Source organism: Cetorhinus maximus, chromosome 2 (assembly GCF_964194155.1).
Source record: "Cetorhinus maximus chromosome 2, sCetMax3.hap1.1, whole genome shotgun sequence".
Classification (NCBI taxonomy): Eukaryota; Metazoa; Chordata; class Chondrichthyes; order Lamniformes; family Cetorhinidae; genus Cetorhinus; species Cetorhinus maximus.
The window spans coordinates 14,072,456-14,089,530 of NC_135880.1; the positions used below are offsets into that span (position 1 = coordinate 14,072,456).

Genomic DNA, 17,075 nt, shown 5'->3' on the forward strand with positions numbered 1-17,075 from the left:
CCTTGCAATGTCATCATCCCGGTTTGGACCAGTCTCTCCCATGCTTCAAGCTAACAGTGCAGCCTTGCAGTGTGGGTTAGGAGAATGTCTGTGCCTGAGCTGAGAGCACAGCATGCAGTCCAATGGGCAAAGCTGCTGCCAATCAGTCAGGTGGAGTGGGGCAGAGGAAGGTGGGGTTTCAGGCAGCCATGCAGCGCACTTTTCTCTGGCCATCACTCTCCGGGATGTGTTAAGCTGCCTTCACACTTAACTAAAGAGAGGTTCTTAGTACACCCATGCTAACCCACGCATCTCTCTCTTTCATTTTCATCCAGCAGGAAGAGTCGAGTACATCAGAATCACGGAACCTGGTGAACTAGTTGCATGCCTTGTGGCATACAGAGGGTGAAGATGACAGAGAAGAGAGTGACTGAGGTGCCTGGCTGCGCAGAGGGAGGAGCAGAACCCTCTAGAAGAAGGGGAGGCTGGGGCCCCCACACACGCTGTCAAAGAGCCATGGCGAGCCATCACTGGTCAGCGCCTAGCTGGACCCAGGGTCTACAGATGCTACCTTTCATTCCTGCAGATGACTGAGAACCAGTGTTGGTGAAGACTGCGCATGTTTAGGGAACCGGTCAGTCACATCTGCCAGCTACTGCAGGATTTGGCATCACGTGGACATGGAGAGCATCCACTGCCCATGGCCATGAAAGTGACAATGGCATACAATGTCTATGCCTGTGGTTCCTTTCAGGGCTCCACAGGTGACGTCTGTGGGATATCACAAGCCTCCACCCACAAATGCATCCATGAGGTCACGGATACCATCCTTGCGTGGGCACACAACTTTGTGCATTTCACCCGGACGCAAGAGTGAGATTTGCCACAAACACATCCTGCAGGACTGTGCACGGTTTCCAGGGAGAGTGCATGACTCCTACATTCTCAGTCGGTCAGAGATCTGTGACATCTTCCAGGGACCACAGAGGTTGCAGGGATGACTCCTCAGGGACAAGGGGGCTGATGACAACCATGTGACAGTCTCAGACTGCAGCAGAGCGACGGCATAATGAGGCTCATGCTCCAACTCGCAACTTGATGGAGCAAACCATTGGGATGCTGAACACAAAGTTCTGGTCAGGTGGAGCCCTCCAACATAGCCCACAGAGGCATCGTCGTCACCGGCTGCACCCTTTACAACCTGGCACTTGCAACGGGCAGAGGAGCTTGCTGAGAAGGAGATGCAGGAGCTGCAAACCTCCTCCGATGAGGACAACGTCAATGGTGATGAGGGTGAGAAGGTCCTCTAAGACGACGATGATTGCGATGAGGGCCTTGCAATGGCTGGACAAGGTAGGCACACTCAGGAGGCCCTCATAGCTGCTCAATTTGTGGAAGATGACAACGATATGGTGTCTCCTCACTGCATAAGATCCTCACATTGCATCTGTGAACACTTGACTCTAGTCTGGCTTATGGCAGTGCACATACCCTCTATGATAATGTTCCTGTCATGGAGATGCGTGGAAGCCCAAATAGTTGCTTGATTGCAGGAGAACAATGACAACATGCAGTGAGGACACTCCATAGATCTTCACATAGCCTCTGAGAATGTCTGACTCCTGTCTGGCCGAGGGCAGCTCGCTAGCGCTCTGTGATCAGGGTCAAATCATACAGACACACAGCCATGAAACTTTAAAAGCATCTTTAAAAACCTCATTTTCAGCATCTCGATGGTTTGCTCCACCAAGTTACGAGTTGCAACTTGAGCCTCATTATACCTTTGCTGAAGAGATGGGGACCAGCCCCACCTTAAAGGCGCTGAGAGCACACAGAGAATGACAGCACTCCTTGATGCCTGCCCACGACATTCTGGCAGCAATAACAAGCACCATCAAGGTGCAAGCATCAGCAATCTGTCCACGGAGCACGAGGCCGGACCATCACTCTGGGTCAAAAGCTGCACAAAGCACAGGGAAGAGGCCCTGGACTGAGACACCTGCCTTTATCTTGTGCAGAAAGGTTTCATATCTGAGTGACACAAACACTGCCCATCAGAACAAGGAGCCACATGCAGGGAGATGTTCTTGGGAGTTTATTGACAATAGTGAACATTATGTACAAGTGATTAACATCTGTGCCCAGGTTTGCAACTACACCATCATAATCTTCCTAACTCTGCCCCTACGTCTTGGTGCTCCCTGGACATCCACGGCCTGCTGCCTGCTATGGCCCGTCTGTGATGGCCTTGGCTGGCATCCTCTGGAGGACCCCAGCCTGCTTTCAGGGTCCTGCTGTGTAACGGTAGTACCATCCTCTACCTGTGGTGCTGGAGCTGCTGGAGTCACAGGAAGACAGGAGTCGGATGGACCAGCCACTCTCAGTCACCTGGGTGGATGACCCTGGGGTGTGCACCTGCTGGTCCTCCTCCCTATGGGTGCCCAAGAGTCCCTGGGTGACTCCTTAAGAAGAATGGGTAGCTGGAGTGGGATCAAGCTGCACCGTACTCCTCTTGCGTACACATTGTTGAAGGCCAAATGCGGCATCAGCTTTGGAGTTCAGCCTGTGCAGCAGTGCAGGAGACACGTCCTGGACCAAGGTCTCCATGGCGGCTGCCATCCTACTAGTGTTGCCCTCAGAGCGTTGATATGCCAATACTATCACCTCAGCCTGAAGGTGGACAGACTCCTCCATCGTGCCTTGTAATTTGAGGAGTGGAGCAGACATCCCTTCCTGATGTTCCCTAGCTTACCATTGCAGCTGCAGCAACTGTGACATGACTGAGTCCAGAGGTTTGACATCTGACTCAGACTCAGCAAATTTCTGAAATAAAAACAGAAAATGCTGAAAAAAACCTCAACAGGTCTGACAGCATCTATGGAGAGAAAAACAGAGTTAACGTTTAGAGCCTGTATGACTTCTTCAGAGCTAATGAGTAGAAATGAGATGGAATTTATACTAATCCCCTTTTTTATTTTTTCATTTTTTAAAATTTATTTTACATTTTATTTTTTATTTACTTATTTTTATTTTCATCTTTACTTTTATTCATTTTTAATCCCTTTTTACCCCCCAACTACTAACCCCTCCCCCTGCAACCCCCATAGGACCATCTGTCACTTGTTTAATCTGTTCTTTCACAGTGTGCTGACCCTTGTTCTGCCATTAATACATTTGGCTTTCTAACCTTAATGCCACTATCAGCACCTTCTTTAGTCTTCACCACTACCATTAACACTTCCTTTGTCTTGTGTCCATGATATCTTTGTCAATCTCTCTTTTGCCCCGACCTATCACTGACTTTCTATCCTGCTTTACCTGCTCCACTCCCTCCAACAGGATAAATTCCATCTCATTTCTACTCCTCTCTAGCTTTGAAGAAGCGTCATACGGACTTGAAACATTAACGCCATTTCTCTCTCCACAGATACCGTCAGACCTGTTGAGTTTTTCCCAGCATTTTGCGTTTTAATTTTGGATTTCCAGCATCCACAGTATTTTGTTTTTTCTCAGCAAATTTCTGGCCTCCAGCAGTCTTCTGAGTGCTGGACACCTGGGAAGACCCTGCCTCCACCTGCTGTGCATCAGAAAGTGCGATGTGCTCACTAGATTGTGATCCCAAGGCTACTTTAAAGCTAGGTCTCACCAAGGTGTGGCTCTCTGCACTGGTGGAGGGTGTGGGTGCGCGCTGTGACGGGACTTCAAGGAGGGTGCCTTCGGGGCTTGATTGGTGGCCTGGGTCGTGGACTCAGATGTGACTGTGAAAGCAAGGAGGGATAATTAATGCATGGCAACAGCCTGTGAAACAGGACACATCACTCACAGCATGGTTGTCTGATGTATGTTGCACTGCTGGGTCCTCACTTAGTAGAGCACCGCGGACCTCACCATCAGCACAGGAACGGTCCAGATTCTTGCCGGCCACTGGATGGCTCTGTTTTCAAAGTCCGTGAGGATGTTGATTTCAGGCATTCCTCCACTGGTCTGTGGCCTCTCCTTGTTGTGTGCCAGCTTGTCCTTCATGAATAGAGATGGGGAAGGTGCAAGCAGGATGCCTGATGTGTGTGGGTGGTGAGTGGTCCCATGGACAGGCTGCCCTGTGAATGTGTGATGGGTTTGAGAGCTCGAGAGTGGTGAACAATGAGAAGAGTCACTTACTCGAGTGGAACGGAGATGATCATTCATCCTGTTGCGGCACTGGGTGGCTGTCCTCTTTTGCAGGGCACTGGCGCTAACCACTGCTGCCACCACCTCCCAAGCCTGATTGGTGATGTTGCTGCCCATCTTGCAGCCATAGCAGGGGTAGAAGACATCACAGCGAGCCTCCACTGCGCGTCCTAAAGACGTTCTAGGAACGCGTCACTGAACCTGAGGCTGCGGTCCTTTTGCCTTTCAGGGGTCATGTCTTCTTTACAGCAGACATGGGCCAGAAGCACTAAGAAGTGTGCACGTAATTGGATTTTAAACATGGCAACCGGCGTGAAGCAGCGGCGAGATGATGGCTTGGTGGGCGGGTGGACGAGAGACCGCACACCATGGAAACAGCACGTTTCCCAGTAATGCATAACTTAAGTGGCGGGTTTGGGACGATATGGCATGAGAAGCCGCCATTGCGGTCAGCGGGTAAAACGGCCCACTACCACACTTGCTGCAAATCTGCGACGATTCCGCCCTCTGAGTCAAATTACTGTGAAGTCTACATCTGTAGTATTTGTTTGCATGATGTGTTCTTCACAGAGTGGAAACTCCATATCCACTCAGATTTCCCACCAGAATTTTCAAGGCAGTCTTGAAGCAGTGGTTGCCTCACTGTTTACCCTATTACCATCAATCTCCTGCTCACTGCCAATAGTCAGTCTCAAGGCAAGAAAGACTCACTTTAATTTACATGATTCACATTGGACTTGGCTTCATTTCTGTGACAAAGTAGAACTCACCCAAAAATAAAAACTTGAAGACTCTCAATTCTTCATCAATTTACATCAACCACCACTACTAGGCCCCCCTTTAAGGCAAACAATTGAACTTGCACTGAATTTGATTTTATACATAGTTTCCTTCAAGCACTTTCATCCCACTTCTTCTCCCTTTCCTCTCCTGGACAGTTATATGGGTTTCTCTAATACCCTGTCCACTGCCTATCCTTGTGTAAAAGTCAACAGCATCAAGATCGTCAATAGTGGATGTTTTTACAACCAAACTCATCCTTTCTTCATTCAACATTTACTTTCCTTCCAGGAGATATTATAGGGTAACAATAAGAACAACCACTGGCTGGTTTTTCTCCTTGCTAGCCTGCATTCTCAGTGGAGATCAGTTAACTCTAAACAGGTTCTGAAGCAGAACTAGAATGTTTCTGATTTGTGTGGTTCGGTTACATCCCTTTAATCTCTCGAACTTTGAATAAGATTGAGGGTTTGAAGCCTTGCTGTAGGAACCTAGCACATAAGTTAGGGTGACACTCCTGCATGGTTTTGAAGGAGGAGTTCTGCATTGTGGGAGGTGCTATCCTTAAAGATATACATTAAACGGAGATCTTGTCTGCCAATTACATGTTACTATTCAAGTAACATAGGGAGTGCTCCAGAATCCTGGACAAGATTTCTCCCTCAACTAAAAGGTTTACTTGTCACATTGGTGTTTCAGGAATCTTGCTCTGTGCAATATGGGTTTTGCATTTGTTGACTTTAACTGCCATTCAAATTAATTCAATACCTGCAAAGCACATTTGAGATATTTGAGACATGAAAAACTAGAGAAATACAAATCTTTTCCTGAAACACTGCCTATCACAAACCTTCACAATCTGTCCTCAGACAGTGTTCAGGTTAGCCTGCATTTAATCTACATTAAAGTGTAAGAGACAAAAAGTGTATAAGTGTCCTCATTCGCAGCACCAACATCCTTCACCTTCAGTAGTACAAATAGAAATGTGGAATTCCACCATTTTAATACCAATGAAAATGAAAGATATCTAAAATGGTGACAACCTGGTATTTGCATTAAAAAGGAATGGATCTCTATAAGGCTCCTTGTTAAAATGTAGGAGGCACAGGCAGCGAATGGCCTTTACACATGGAGTGGTTCTTATTTCTGAGAATAAAGTAGAGCAAAGCTTCTTTCAGCAACAAACCTGTAGGAATTTGCTTGCTTGGCCACATTTTCAAGTCTCTTCACTTCTCTTCTGACTGCTTCAGCATCAGGCATCTGGTGAAGACCACCTGGTCCATTTTTGAACACAGGGCCTGCAGCTGCTGGCAATCCCCTGTAAAAGCCAGACAAATTATTCTTCTTAAGGCAGAGAAAATTAAGGGGTGGTCTAACAGAGATATTCCAAATTATAAGGGGTTTTGATAGGGCAAGTAGGGAGAAACTGTTTGTTCTGTCAAGTGGGTCGGTGACCAGAGGTTAGAAAATAATTGGCAAAAGAACTAACGGGGATATGAGGAGAGTTTCTTCCCCTCACACAGAGGGTGCTTAAAATTTGGAACACACCGGGCAAACAGGTGGCGGAATTAGAACTTCAAATAAATGGCCAATTGCCTTTTCAAAGAAAACTAATTTACACAGGGTTACGAGAAAACGTTAGGCGTGGGACTGATATAAAAACCACAGTGCTGGAAAAACTCAGCAGGTCTGGCAGCATCTGTGGAGAGAGAAGCAGAGTTAATGTTTCGAGTCCAATCTTCAGAACTGGTGTGGGACTGAATTGGACAGCTCTTTCTAAAGCACAATGAATTGAATGGTCTCCTCTTCTGCGTTGTAAGATTTTATCATTCTAAATGTAAGGTATCTCTGATAATTAAGTGGGGACTTACATTAACCTTTTTACATTTAAAAGGTAAAGACTGCCCTGTTCGTCAATGAGCTGCAAACAGAATTAAAAATCTTTAAAAAGTTGATCCATCTTGAAGTCAGGTAAAACTTGGCTGCTTGGTCCAACTGGCAGCATTCTAAGATTGTACTGCATTCAAGCCCCGTATCAGTACATCAGCCAATACTCTTCAGTGCTATTGTCAGGGAATGATAAACTGCAGTAACTGCCATCCTTTGGATACATATTAAACTGAAGCTCTATTTGCCTGCTACTGTCTTTTCAGGTAGATGTTCAAGATTCCATAGCGTTGAGGGAAAAAATAAATTCAGGGAGCATTCTGTTGAACATTTTTTCTTAATTCTTTCACAGGATGTGGGCGTCGCTGGCTGGGCCAGCATTTATTGCCTATCTCTAATTGCCCTTGAGAAGGTGGCGGTGAGCTGCCTTCTTGAACCGCTGCAGTCCATGTGGTGTCAGTACATCCACAGTGCTGTTAGGAAGGGAGTTCTTGAATTTTGACCCAGCGACAGTGAAGAAACAACGATATACTTCCAAGTCAGAGTGGTGTGTTACTTGGAGGGGAACTTGCAGGTGATGGTGTTCCCATGCCTCTGATGCCCTTGTTCTTCTAGGTGGTAGGAATTGCAGGTTTGGAAGGAGCCTTGGTGAGTTGCTGCAATGCATCTTGTAGATGGTACACACTGCTGCCATTATGCATTGGTGGTGGGGGGAATGGATGTTAGAGGTGGTGAATGGGGTGCCAAACAAGCAGGTTGCTTTGTCCTGGAATGTTGTTGGAGCTGCACTCATCCAGGCAAGTGGAGAGAATTCCATCATATCCTGACTTGTGCCTTGCAGATGATGAACCAGCTTTGGTGAGTCGGGAAGAGAGTTACACTCCACACAATTTCCAGCCTCTGACCTGCTCTTGTAGCCAAAGTATTTATATGGCTAGTGCAGTGGAGTTTCTGGTCAATGGTAACCCCCAGGATGTTGATACTGGGGTGTTACTGGTAAACATTTCCTCTTCAATCAATACTCTTCAAAACTGATCAGCTAAAACCCATTTCATTGCTGTTTGAAGGATCTGCCTTTGAGCAAGTCAGTTGTTATATTTGGCTGTTTAACATGTGATGCTATGTTCAAAGACAGTCACTGTATTTGCAGCACTTTGTGATGTTTAAAAAAATTTATAACTTCCCACAAGTTTAGCTCCCATTTCACTAAAAATTGTTCACCATTGACTAAAAAGTGCATTTTATGCAGTTTCTTTCCTCACCCGGGAAAGGGAATATTTAAACCCTGACACTTCTTCCAGTGGATGGATAAGTACCTGAAAACAGGCTCCTTAGGCTGCGTCTCTATTTTCCACCTAATTTCTTTCTCCACAAAACCTTTAATGTTTTCTTTCTGCTGTTGTTGGATTTGATCAAGAATAGCATGGTAATGTTCGTAGCGTTGTGCACTGTTAGCTGCTGGAGCAGGCAAGATGCCTCCAGCACCTCCACCTCCTCCACCAAAGAATGGAACCTACAAATAAAATGTATTCAAGTTAACTCAAAGCTGAGCAAAAGCCTACTTGTTCAAAAATGTGTCTACAAGTTTTAAAATGATAACTTAGTAAATGGAACTGGATGTTCACATGGCAAGGAAAGAGTAAGGTAATAGAACCAATCAGTTAGCTCTTTTGAAGAGTCAGCACAGGCACAATGGACTGAATGGCCTCCTTCAGTGCTGCAAGATTCTTTGACTTATGAAATTTACAATTCACCATTATTTTAAACTTTTTTTTTAAGAAAGGAAATGAGATCTATATGGTTCACTATAAGCTCCTTAAGCCGACTCTGTGATAATTATATTGCAGTGATTACTATGTCTTGTTGAGACACAATTCCATATCTGCCAGCTATCCTCCATCCTCCAGAGCCTTATCATTTTTTCACCAAAGAATTGGGATAGTGGAAGTCAGCAGAAAATTTCAGCAGAGGGGCCATCACCCCAAGTTCAATTCAGTCCTCAAATGACATCCAAAGAAGCAGATTTGCAGCTGGAATCCTAGGCAAACGTTTTTCTTCTTAACTCAGAGTGTACCGTCATAGCCCCTACCCATCACTCCAGCTAAGACCAGTTAACTCCATCCAGCACCAGGCCAAACCTGGAACATTTTCAGGTAAAATGGCACACCACATAGACAGACAGGGGGCATGTTTCACATAGATCGTCAGCCAAATAAGATTAATTATTAGAAGCAGGCTCTAATAACCTGGAATTAATGACTCAGTCATTGAGGAATCAACAAAATGTTTTAAGAGCTTGGTAGCTTAGGTTATCACTTTGCATTTTATGTCAAGGACCGTCATGCTGTATAAGCAATTCCAAATTAAGAACACAAATTCAGCTGCCCAAAGAGAATTAAAGTTCTATGGGAAAATTAATGGCACATGAACAGGTTTTCTTGGTGGTAAGATGACTTTAGGTATCCTAATAAAAGTTTAAGCTTTGAAAATTCATATTGTTCTTAGTCTTTCCCCACCAGTGCATTATGTTTGCTCTCTTTTCTCTCCTCAATAATCTTAGTGCTCACTTTTCTCACTGGCCCCAAAGCGTTACTTCCAACCTCCCTCCTCCAACCCTCCATGGCCATATTTCTATTTGCAGCTTCTTCCTCATTCTCCCTCTCCAGAATTTCCTCCCTTCTCTCCATTTTCCCCCTTATATTCCTCCCCAGGTTTTCTGCTGGTGGATTCTACAGGCCCAGGTCTGCTCAAAACTACCCCAAGCAGCAATGAAAATGATCCAGGTCGCTGTATACCAAGGGAAGAAATTTCTACCTACGGAATACAGTATCTAGAATCACTTTCATTAGTGCCAGGGTGGTGTTAAGAAGATAAGAGGCCTGGGCAATGTTGAATTTTATCAGCGATCAAGCAAAATGTTGACAGTTGGCAAGTATGATGATATGGATCAACTAAACTGACACTAGCCATTCAAGCACTAAAACTTAGGTTAGTTAAGAAGGGAAGTCAGGTGGAGTTTCTTCATCGAAGGGATATCATGGTACTGGAATAAACGATCAAGGCCACTGAATCAAATATTATAAATGGTTTAGGAGACAACCGTAGTATAGGATCTGGCACATAAAGGGTTAATGTGGGGCTGAGTACTGTACCACCCACACAGTGATGTAAGAGGACACAAGGCCCACTTCAAGGGGTCTGTGTAGTGTTGGACGGAGCTGTGCGTGGAAGCAAGCATGGAGGCAGCTCCTAGCTTGGACTTTCACTGTACCTATGTATATAGTTTCTCGTAGTCAATAAATGCTTACTGTTGAACAACCTAAGGCTATGAATACCCTAAAAAGATTACCGAACTACGCCCAACAGCTTACAACAATAACTGGATTGCTTGTTGAAGAAAAAGAATTGACAGGAATGATGACAATGACAGGGAAGTGGAGCTGATATTTGAAAAAGGAACAGGTTTATCTGGAGATGTCCTACACCTGTAAATTTGCATAATCTGCAAGAACAAAATCATTCTTTTGAATGGCCTAACTGTTGGTAAGTTGTATAGTTAAAGTACCACTATCACACCAATTAATGAATAAAAGTTAAATACAGGTACGATAAACTCACCTGTTTCAAGCTGCAAATGCTAAAAATCAATGATTTATTTTATTGCCCTCTCAATTTTTCCAAGGACATGACAGCAATACAATGAAAAAGCTGTCTCATTTGCAAAAGGTTAAATTGCAAGAATCAATTCAAAACGAGCCCACAGTAAAACAGTTTGAGAAAATATTAAACTTAAATCGGGCAAAAATATTTAGAACCAAAAAAGCAGCTAGAAATAAAAAGGCAGTAATAAATACCGAACAGATTAAAATATATCTTGTAAATTTACCTTATGTTCTCCACTTCCCCAGGAACCACCTACACCCAGCACATGTCTCCATCCTTGTTCTCTGGCTCGGTTGATTCTTTCTACCTATATTTAAAAAAAACTGTTAATGAATATAATTCTGGTAGAGACAGAAGAGAACAGTAGAACATGCAACAGCAGAGTATAACTAGAAACACAGTACCACAACTATAAAGCTAACACTATGAAGGATCAGAAAGAGAAATTGTTCCATGTATATTAGCACCTGGTGGGAAGCGGTTAGTGAAATCCTTTGTCAACCTGCTGCCTCAACAGTCACTCCACAGAATTCCCAAATTCCACCCTGCAAACTCTTCCAACTCATCCCCAGCTCTGCTCTCTCCATCCTATAACCACAAAAGATTTGAGCTGCACCCCAGTGCCCCACCTCAAAACCACCAGTGGCTCCTCATCCCACAGTGCATTGACCAAAAATCTCCTTCGATACAAACTCTCCAAACCGTATGCACTGCTTCTCCTATCCAATTCATGTGACACCCACTAGCTCAATCACAGACAAGACCATCTCAGGTCATTTCCTTGTAACCCTCACCACTCATTCCCCACTTTTAAACTCCATGTCCTTCTGTACCCTTTAAAAAAACTCTCTATTTCACCATTTTTCCATATCAGCCTCTGCAGGAGTAGCAGCTGTTTAGGATGGGTCCAGATTGCTTACAATCTCCAGGGTCACACCAGGAGCACATTAGCATCTTATTAGCAACTGAATCTCTCCTGATTAACAAATGGCTTCAATTTTGACACAGAGTCATAGAGTCAGAGGTCTACAGCACAGAAAAAGGCCCTTCAGTCCATTGAGTCTGCGCCGGTCAAACAAGTACCTAACTATTCTAATCCCATTTTCCAGCACGAGGCCCATAGCCTTGTATGCCATGGCTTCGGAAGTGCACATCCAAATACTTCTTCAGTGTTATGAGGGTTTCTGCCTCTACCACCCTTTCAGGCTGCAAGTTCCAGATTCCCACCACCCTCTAAGTGAAAAAATTCTTCCTCACATTCCCTCTAAACCGCCTGCCCCTTACCTTAAATCTATGCCCCCTGGTTATTGATCCCTCCACCAAAGAGAAAAGCTCCTTCCTGTCTACCCTATCTATGCCCATCATAATTTTATACACCTCAATCATGTCCCCCCTCAATCTCCTCTGCTCCAGGGAAAATAACCCCAGTCTATCCAACCTCTCCTCATAACTAAAACTCTCCAGCCCAGGCAACATCCTGGTAAATCTCCTCTGCACTCTCTCTAGTGCAATCACATCCTTCCTATAATGCGGTTTCCAGAACTGCACACAATACTCTAGCTGTGGCCTAACCAGCGTTTTATACAGTTCCAGCATGAGCTCCCTGCTCTTATATTCTATGCCTCGGCTAATAAAGGCAAAGTATTCCATATGCCTTCTTAACCATTTATATCCTCCTGTAATCTAAGGCTATCCTCCTCATGACTTACCTCCCCATCAATTTTCGTGTCATCCATGAACTTACTGATCAACCCTCCTACATTCAAGTCTAAATCGTTTATATATACCACAAACAGCAAGGGACCCAACACTGATCCCTGTGGAACCCCACTGGACACAGGCATCCAGTCACAAAAACACCCCTCGACCATCACCCTCAGCTCCCTACCACTTGGCCAATTCTGGATCCAATTTGCCAAATTGCCTTGGATTCCATGGGGTCGTTATCAGTCTCCCATGCGGGACCTTATCAAAAGCCTTGCTGAAGTCCAAGTAGACTACGTCAAATGCATTGCCCTCATCTACACACCTGGTCACCTCTTCAAAAAATTCAAATTGGTTAGCCATGACCTCCCCTTAACAAAACCATGTTGACTGTCCTTGATTAACCTCAGCCTCTCCAAGTTAGATTAATTCTGTCCCTCAGAATTGCTTCCAATAGTTTCCCCACCACGGAGGTTAGATTGACTGGCCTGTAATTCCCTGGTTTATCTCTTCCTCCCTTCTTGAATAACGATACCACATTGGCTGTCCTCCAGTCCTCTTGCACCTCTCCTGTGGCCAGAGAAGTATTGAAAATTATTGCCAGTGCCCCTGCTATCTCCTCTCTTGCCTCACTCAACAGCATTTCATCCAGGCCTGGAGATTTATCTACTTGTAAGCCTGCCAGACCACTTAGAACCGCCTCCCTTTCTATGCTAATTTCTTTAATTATATCACAGTCCTTCTGCCTGATTTCCATACCCACATCGTCCCTCTCACTTGTGAACATCGACACAAAGCATTCATTTAGGACCCTGCCTACATCTTTCAGCTCCACACACAAATTACCATTATGGTCCTTAATGGGTCCTACTCTTTCCCTAGTTATCCTCTTACTCTTAATGTACTTGTAAAATAACTTTGGATTTTCCTCTATTTTACCTGCCAATGTTTTTTCACACCCCTTTTTGCTCTCCTAATTTCCTTTTTAAGTTCCCCCCTACACATTCTATACTCCTCTAGGGCTTCCACTGTTTTGAGACCTCGGTATCTGCCATTAGCCTCCCTTTTTCTCTTTATCCAATCTTGTATATCCCTCGATATCCAGGGTTCCCTGAATTTGTTGGCCCCACCCTTTATCTTTACTGGAATATGTTGGCCCTGTACTCTCCCTATTTTCTTCCTGAATGAGTCCCACTGCTCTGACGCAGATTTACCTAAAAGTAGCTGCTCCCTGTCCACTCTGGCCAAATCATATCTGATCTTATTAAAATCAGCCTTCCCTCAATTTAGAACTCTGATTTCTGGCCCATCCTTGTCCTTTTCCATAACAACCTTGAATCTAACGGAGTTATGATCACTATCTGCAAAATGCTCTCCCACTGATACCTCTACCACTTGCCTGGCTTCATTCCCTAAAATTAAGTCCAGGACCTCTTGTAGGACCTTCTACGTACTGGCTTTAAAAGCTCTCTGGGATGCATTTTAAGATTCCGCTCCCTCTGTACCTATCACACTATGACTAACCCAGTTAATGTTAGGGAAGTTGAAATCCCCCACTATTACTACCCTATTATTTTTACACTTCTCTGAAATTTGCCAACATATCTGCTCTTCCATTTCTCTCTGACTGTTTGGGGGACTATAGTACACTCCCAGCAATGTGATTGCTCCTTTTTTGTTTTTTAGTTCTACCCATATGGCTTCATTTGAGGAGCCTTCTAAGATGTCATCTCTCCTTACTGCTGTAATTGACTCCTTGATCAATATAGCAATACCCCCCCCTCTTTTACCTTCTTCCCTGTCTCGTGTGAAGACCATATATACTGGAATATTGAGCTGCCAATCCTGCCTCTCTCTCAACCATGTCTCAGTGACAGCAATGGCATCATACTTCCATGTGTTAATTTGTGCCCTCAATTCATCTGCCTTATTCGTCAGACTCCTTGCATAAAAATTAATACCATCCAACCCTGACAAACTCCCTTGTACCTTAACTGGCCTATAATTTCTATGCCTTCGAGGCTCACTTGCTCTCTCTTCTAATTTTGGCTGTGCAGCTCACCCTGCTGAACCTCCTCTCAGGATCCCATCCCCCAGCCAAGTTAGTTTAACCCCTCCCTAACAGCACTAGCAAACCTCCCCGCAAGGAGGTTGGTCCCATTCTGGTTCAGGTGCAACTCGTCCGCCTTGTACAGGTCCCACCGTCCCCAGAAACGGTCTCAATGTCCCAGAAATCTAAAGCCCTCCCTCCTGCACCATCTCTCCAGCCACACATTCATCTGGACTAACCTCCTATTTCTATACTCACTATTGCATGGCACCTTTGAGGTCTTGTTTTTTAATCTGCTTCCCAGCTCCCTAAATTCTGCTTGCAGGACTTCATCCTTCTTTCTACCTATGTCGTTGGTACCAATATGTACCACGATCTCTGTTTGTTTGCCCTCCCCCTTTAGAATGCCTTGCAGCCGTTCAGTGACATCCTTGACCCTGGCACCAGGGAGGCAACACACCATCCTGGAGTCATTTCTACGGCCGCAGAAACGCCTGTCTGTTCCCCTTACTATCGAGTCCCCTCTTTTTCCTCCCCCACTGTGCAGCTGAGCCACTCAGTGCAATGAGTGTGGCTGCACTCCCCAGAGGAACTGTCACTCTCACCGTTTTCAAAGAAAAATGGTTCTCAAGTGAGATGCACCCTGGGGATTTCCTGACTATCTGCCTGACACCTTTCTTCTGACTGATAGTCACCCATTCCCTCTCTTTCTGCACTTCCGTAAGCTGCAAGGTAACCACGTCTAAATACATGCTATCCACGAAACTCTCAGCCTCGCGGATGCACCTCAGTGCCTCCAGCTGCTGCTCAAGCTCCGAAACTTGCACTTCCTGCACACGTGGTCGGTCAGAACGCAAGGAGCGCCTAGGACTTCCCACATGCTGCAGGCGATACATAACACGGGACTGAGCTGCCCTGCCAGGCCTCTAGTTGAACAAAAAACCCTTACTTTAAGTTAAGTACAGTAAAAAAGTTAAATTATTTATGTACTTTAAATAAAAACTAGAACTCTTACCTTTCCTTAGCTTAATGTATTTTAAACTGGAGAAAACTGGCGACACAATTTTATACGAGAACAAGAAAATCAGAATTAACTCAGAACCAATATGTGACCTTACATATATTTCACTCCTACATCTTGGCTCACAAAAAAATGGATTCTAAACATTGAATAACAAAACTATGTTGCAGCTACAAAGCTGTTTTCCCCATAAATTTGTTGACCCACTATATGATTGAAAACATAGGACAGGAATAGGCCATTCAGTCAGTCGAGCCTGCTCCGCTATTCAATTAGATCATGGCCGATCATCAACCTCAACGCCAATTTCCTCTGCTATCTCCATAACCCTTGTTATCATTAGTATCCAGAAATCTATCAACTTCTGTATTTAATATCTCAATGATTGAGCTACCACAGCCCGCTGAGGAAAAGAATTCCAAACATTCACCACCCTCTGAGTGAAGAAATTCCTCCTCATTTCAATCTTAAATAGCCTGTCACTATTCTGAGACTGTGCCCTCAGATTCTAGACTCGCGAGAGAGAGAGCCCGAGCGAGCGCGAGAGAGCGAGAATACTTTGCTGCACATTCAATGGACTCAACCTGCAACCGAGTTCCTAGGGCCAAGACCAGGAATTCTGCCAGACAAAGCCACCAAAAAGAACCTTCCTTGGACATGGATTCTGGACTCACATGAAACCATAATTCTTAATTTAATTGCGGTCTCTGCCCTGAACCCCTTTCTTTCCCATATCCCTCTTTTATTGTATGAATGCAAAAAGGGGTGGATGCTGTGAAACTCTTTTCCCATGTTGTGTGTGTGTTGTAAAATAAACCCACCCTCTTAGTTTACCTTATCTCAAGTTTGCTGTGGGGCTATTAATAGAGGATTGGATAACTCCAAACTGGAGACTTGGGGAAAACACACCACCATTTATAAAAGGGGGAAATCAGAAATCAAAAACACCTGTTTATTGTTGGGTAGTGAGAGGAGAAATCAGGGCTGTTTAAATTAATTCCCCTCCAGTCCGTAACATACTACTTCTGGTAGCAGGTTACAAATTCTAATCACTGTTTAGGTAAATAAGGTTCTGCCAAACTCTTTGGTAGATTTATTAACTGTCTCTCTCCCTCCCCCCCACCCCCGTTTTAAAAAGGGAAAAATTTCAAATGATGTGGGGAAAGGGCTGAGGATTGGGCTAAGTGGATAGCACTTTCAGATCCCTGGGCATAGATGCACTCGGTCCAATGGGCCTGCTCTGATGTTCCAAATGGATGAGTCTTAGAATTCATGAAACTGCATTTGCTTTGGAATAATGGAGAACCACAGCAGGACAATAAAAACAAAGTTTCCACAAAACCCCTGCGTTTAAACTGCATCTCAAACATTTAGATTAGCACATTAATGAGCAATATAGGAACACACCCGTTCTTTTTCCATTCGTCTGATCTGCTCGGCTTTCATTAAATTTATCTACAAAAAACGAAAGATACAATTTGCATCATTGACAATTGATTACTTTGACCTACAAATGATCGACAAGGCAACCTTTTATCTAAACACGCTACACTTAATTCTTCTCAGAAAATGCTTCAGTTTGTTGGGAATCCTAGTATCTTCTGAAACACTTTGTAAGTCATTCCTTTGACTCAGCAGCTTGAAGTTTTATGTAGGCCTGGACTTTTGCAACATTCAAACAACAGAAGGAAATTTTCCCCTAAAGGTGTTAAACATTTTCGGAACTTTTCTACCATTATTTAAAAAGGGTGCCAGGGATAGGCCAAATAATTACAGGCTGGCCAGTCTGGCTTTGGTGGTGGGAAAACTATTAGAAACGATTCT

At 44.5% G+C, this 17,075-nt stretch overlaps 1 protein-coding gene across 14 annotated transcripts in view; it reads right to left on the reverse strand.

The window, feature by feature from the left end:
- The window catches only part of nek1 (NIMA-related kinase 1), a 166,891-nt gene that overhangs the window by 95,301 nt on the left and 54,515 nt on the right, over positions 1-17,075 (reverse strand). For 12 of the 14 annotated variants that reach the window (XM_078560992.1, XM_078560972.1, XM_078560953.1 and 9 more), the window contains 4 exons: positions 16,659-16,706; positions 10,700-10,783; positions 8,130-8,326; positions 6,113-6,244 (listed from right to left, as the gene is read on the reverse strand). In XM_078560992.1, the coding sequence (XP_078417118.1) occupies positions 6,113-6,244; positions 8,130-8,326; positions 10,700-10,783; positions 16,659-16,706 (461 nt within the window). The remainder of the gene's footprint in view (positions 1-6,112; positions 6,245-8,129; positions 8,327-10,699; positions 10,784-16,658; positions 16,707-17,075) is intronic. The other 2 variants (XM_078560932.1, XM_078561011.1) reach the window with 1 other exon arrangement.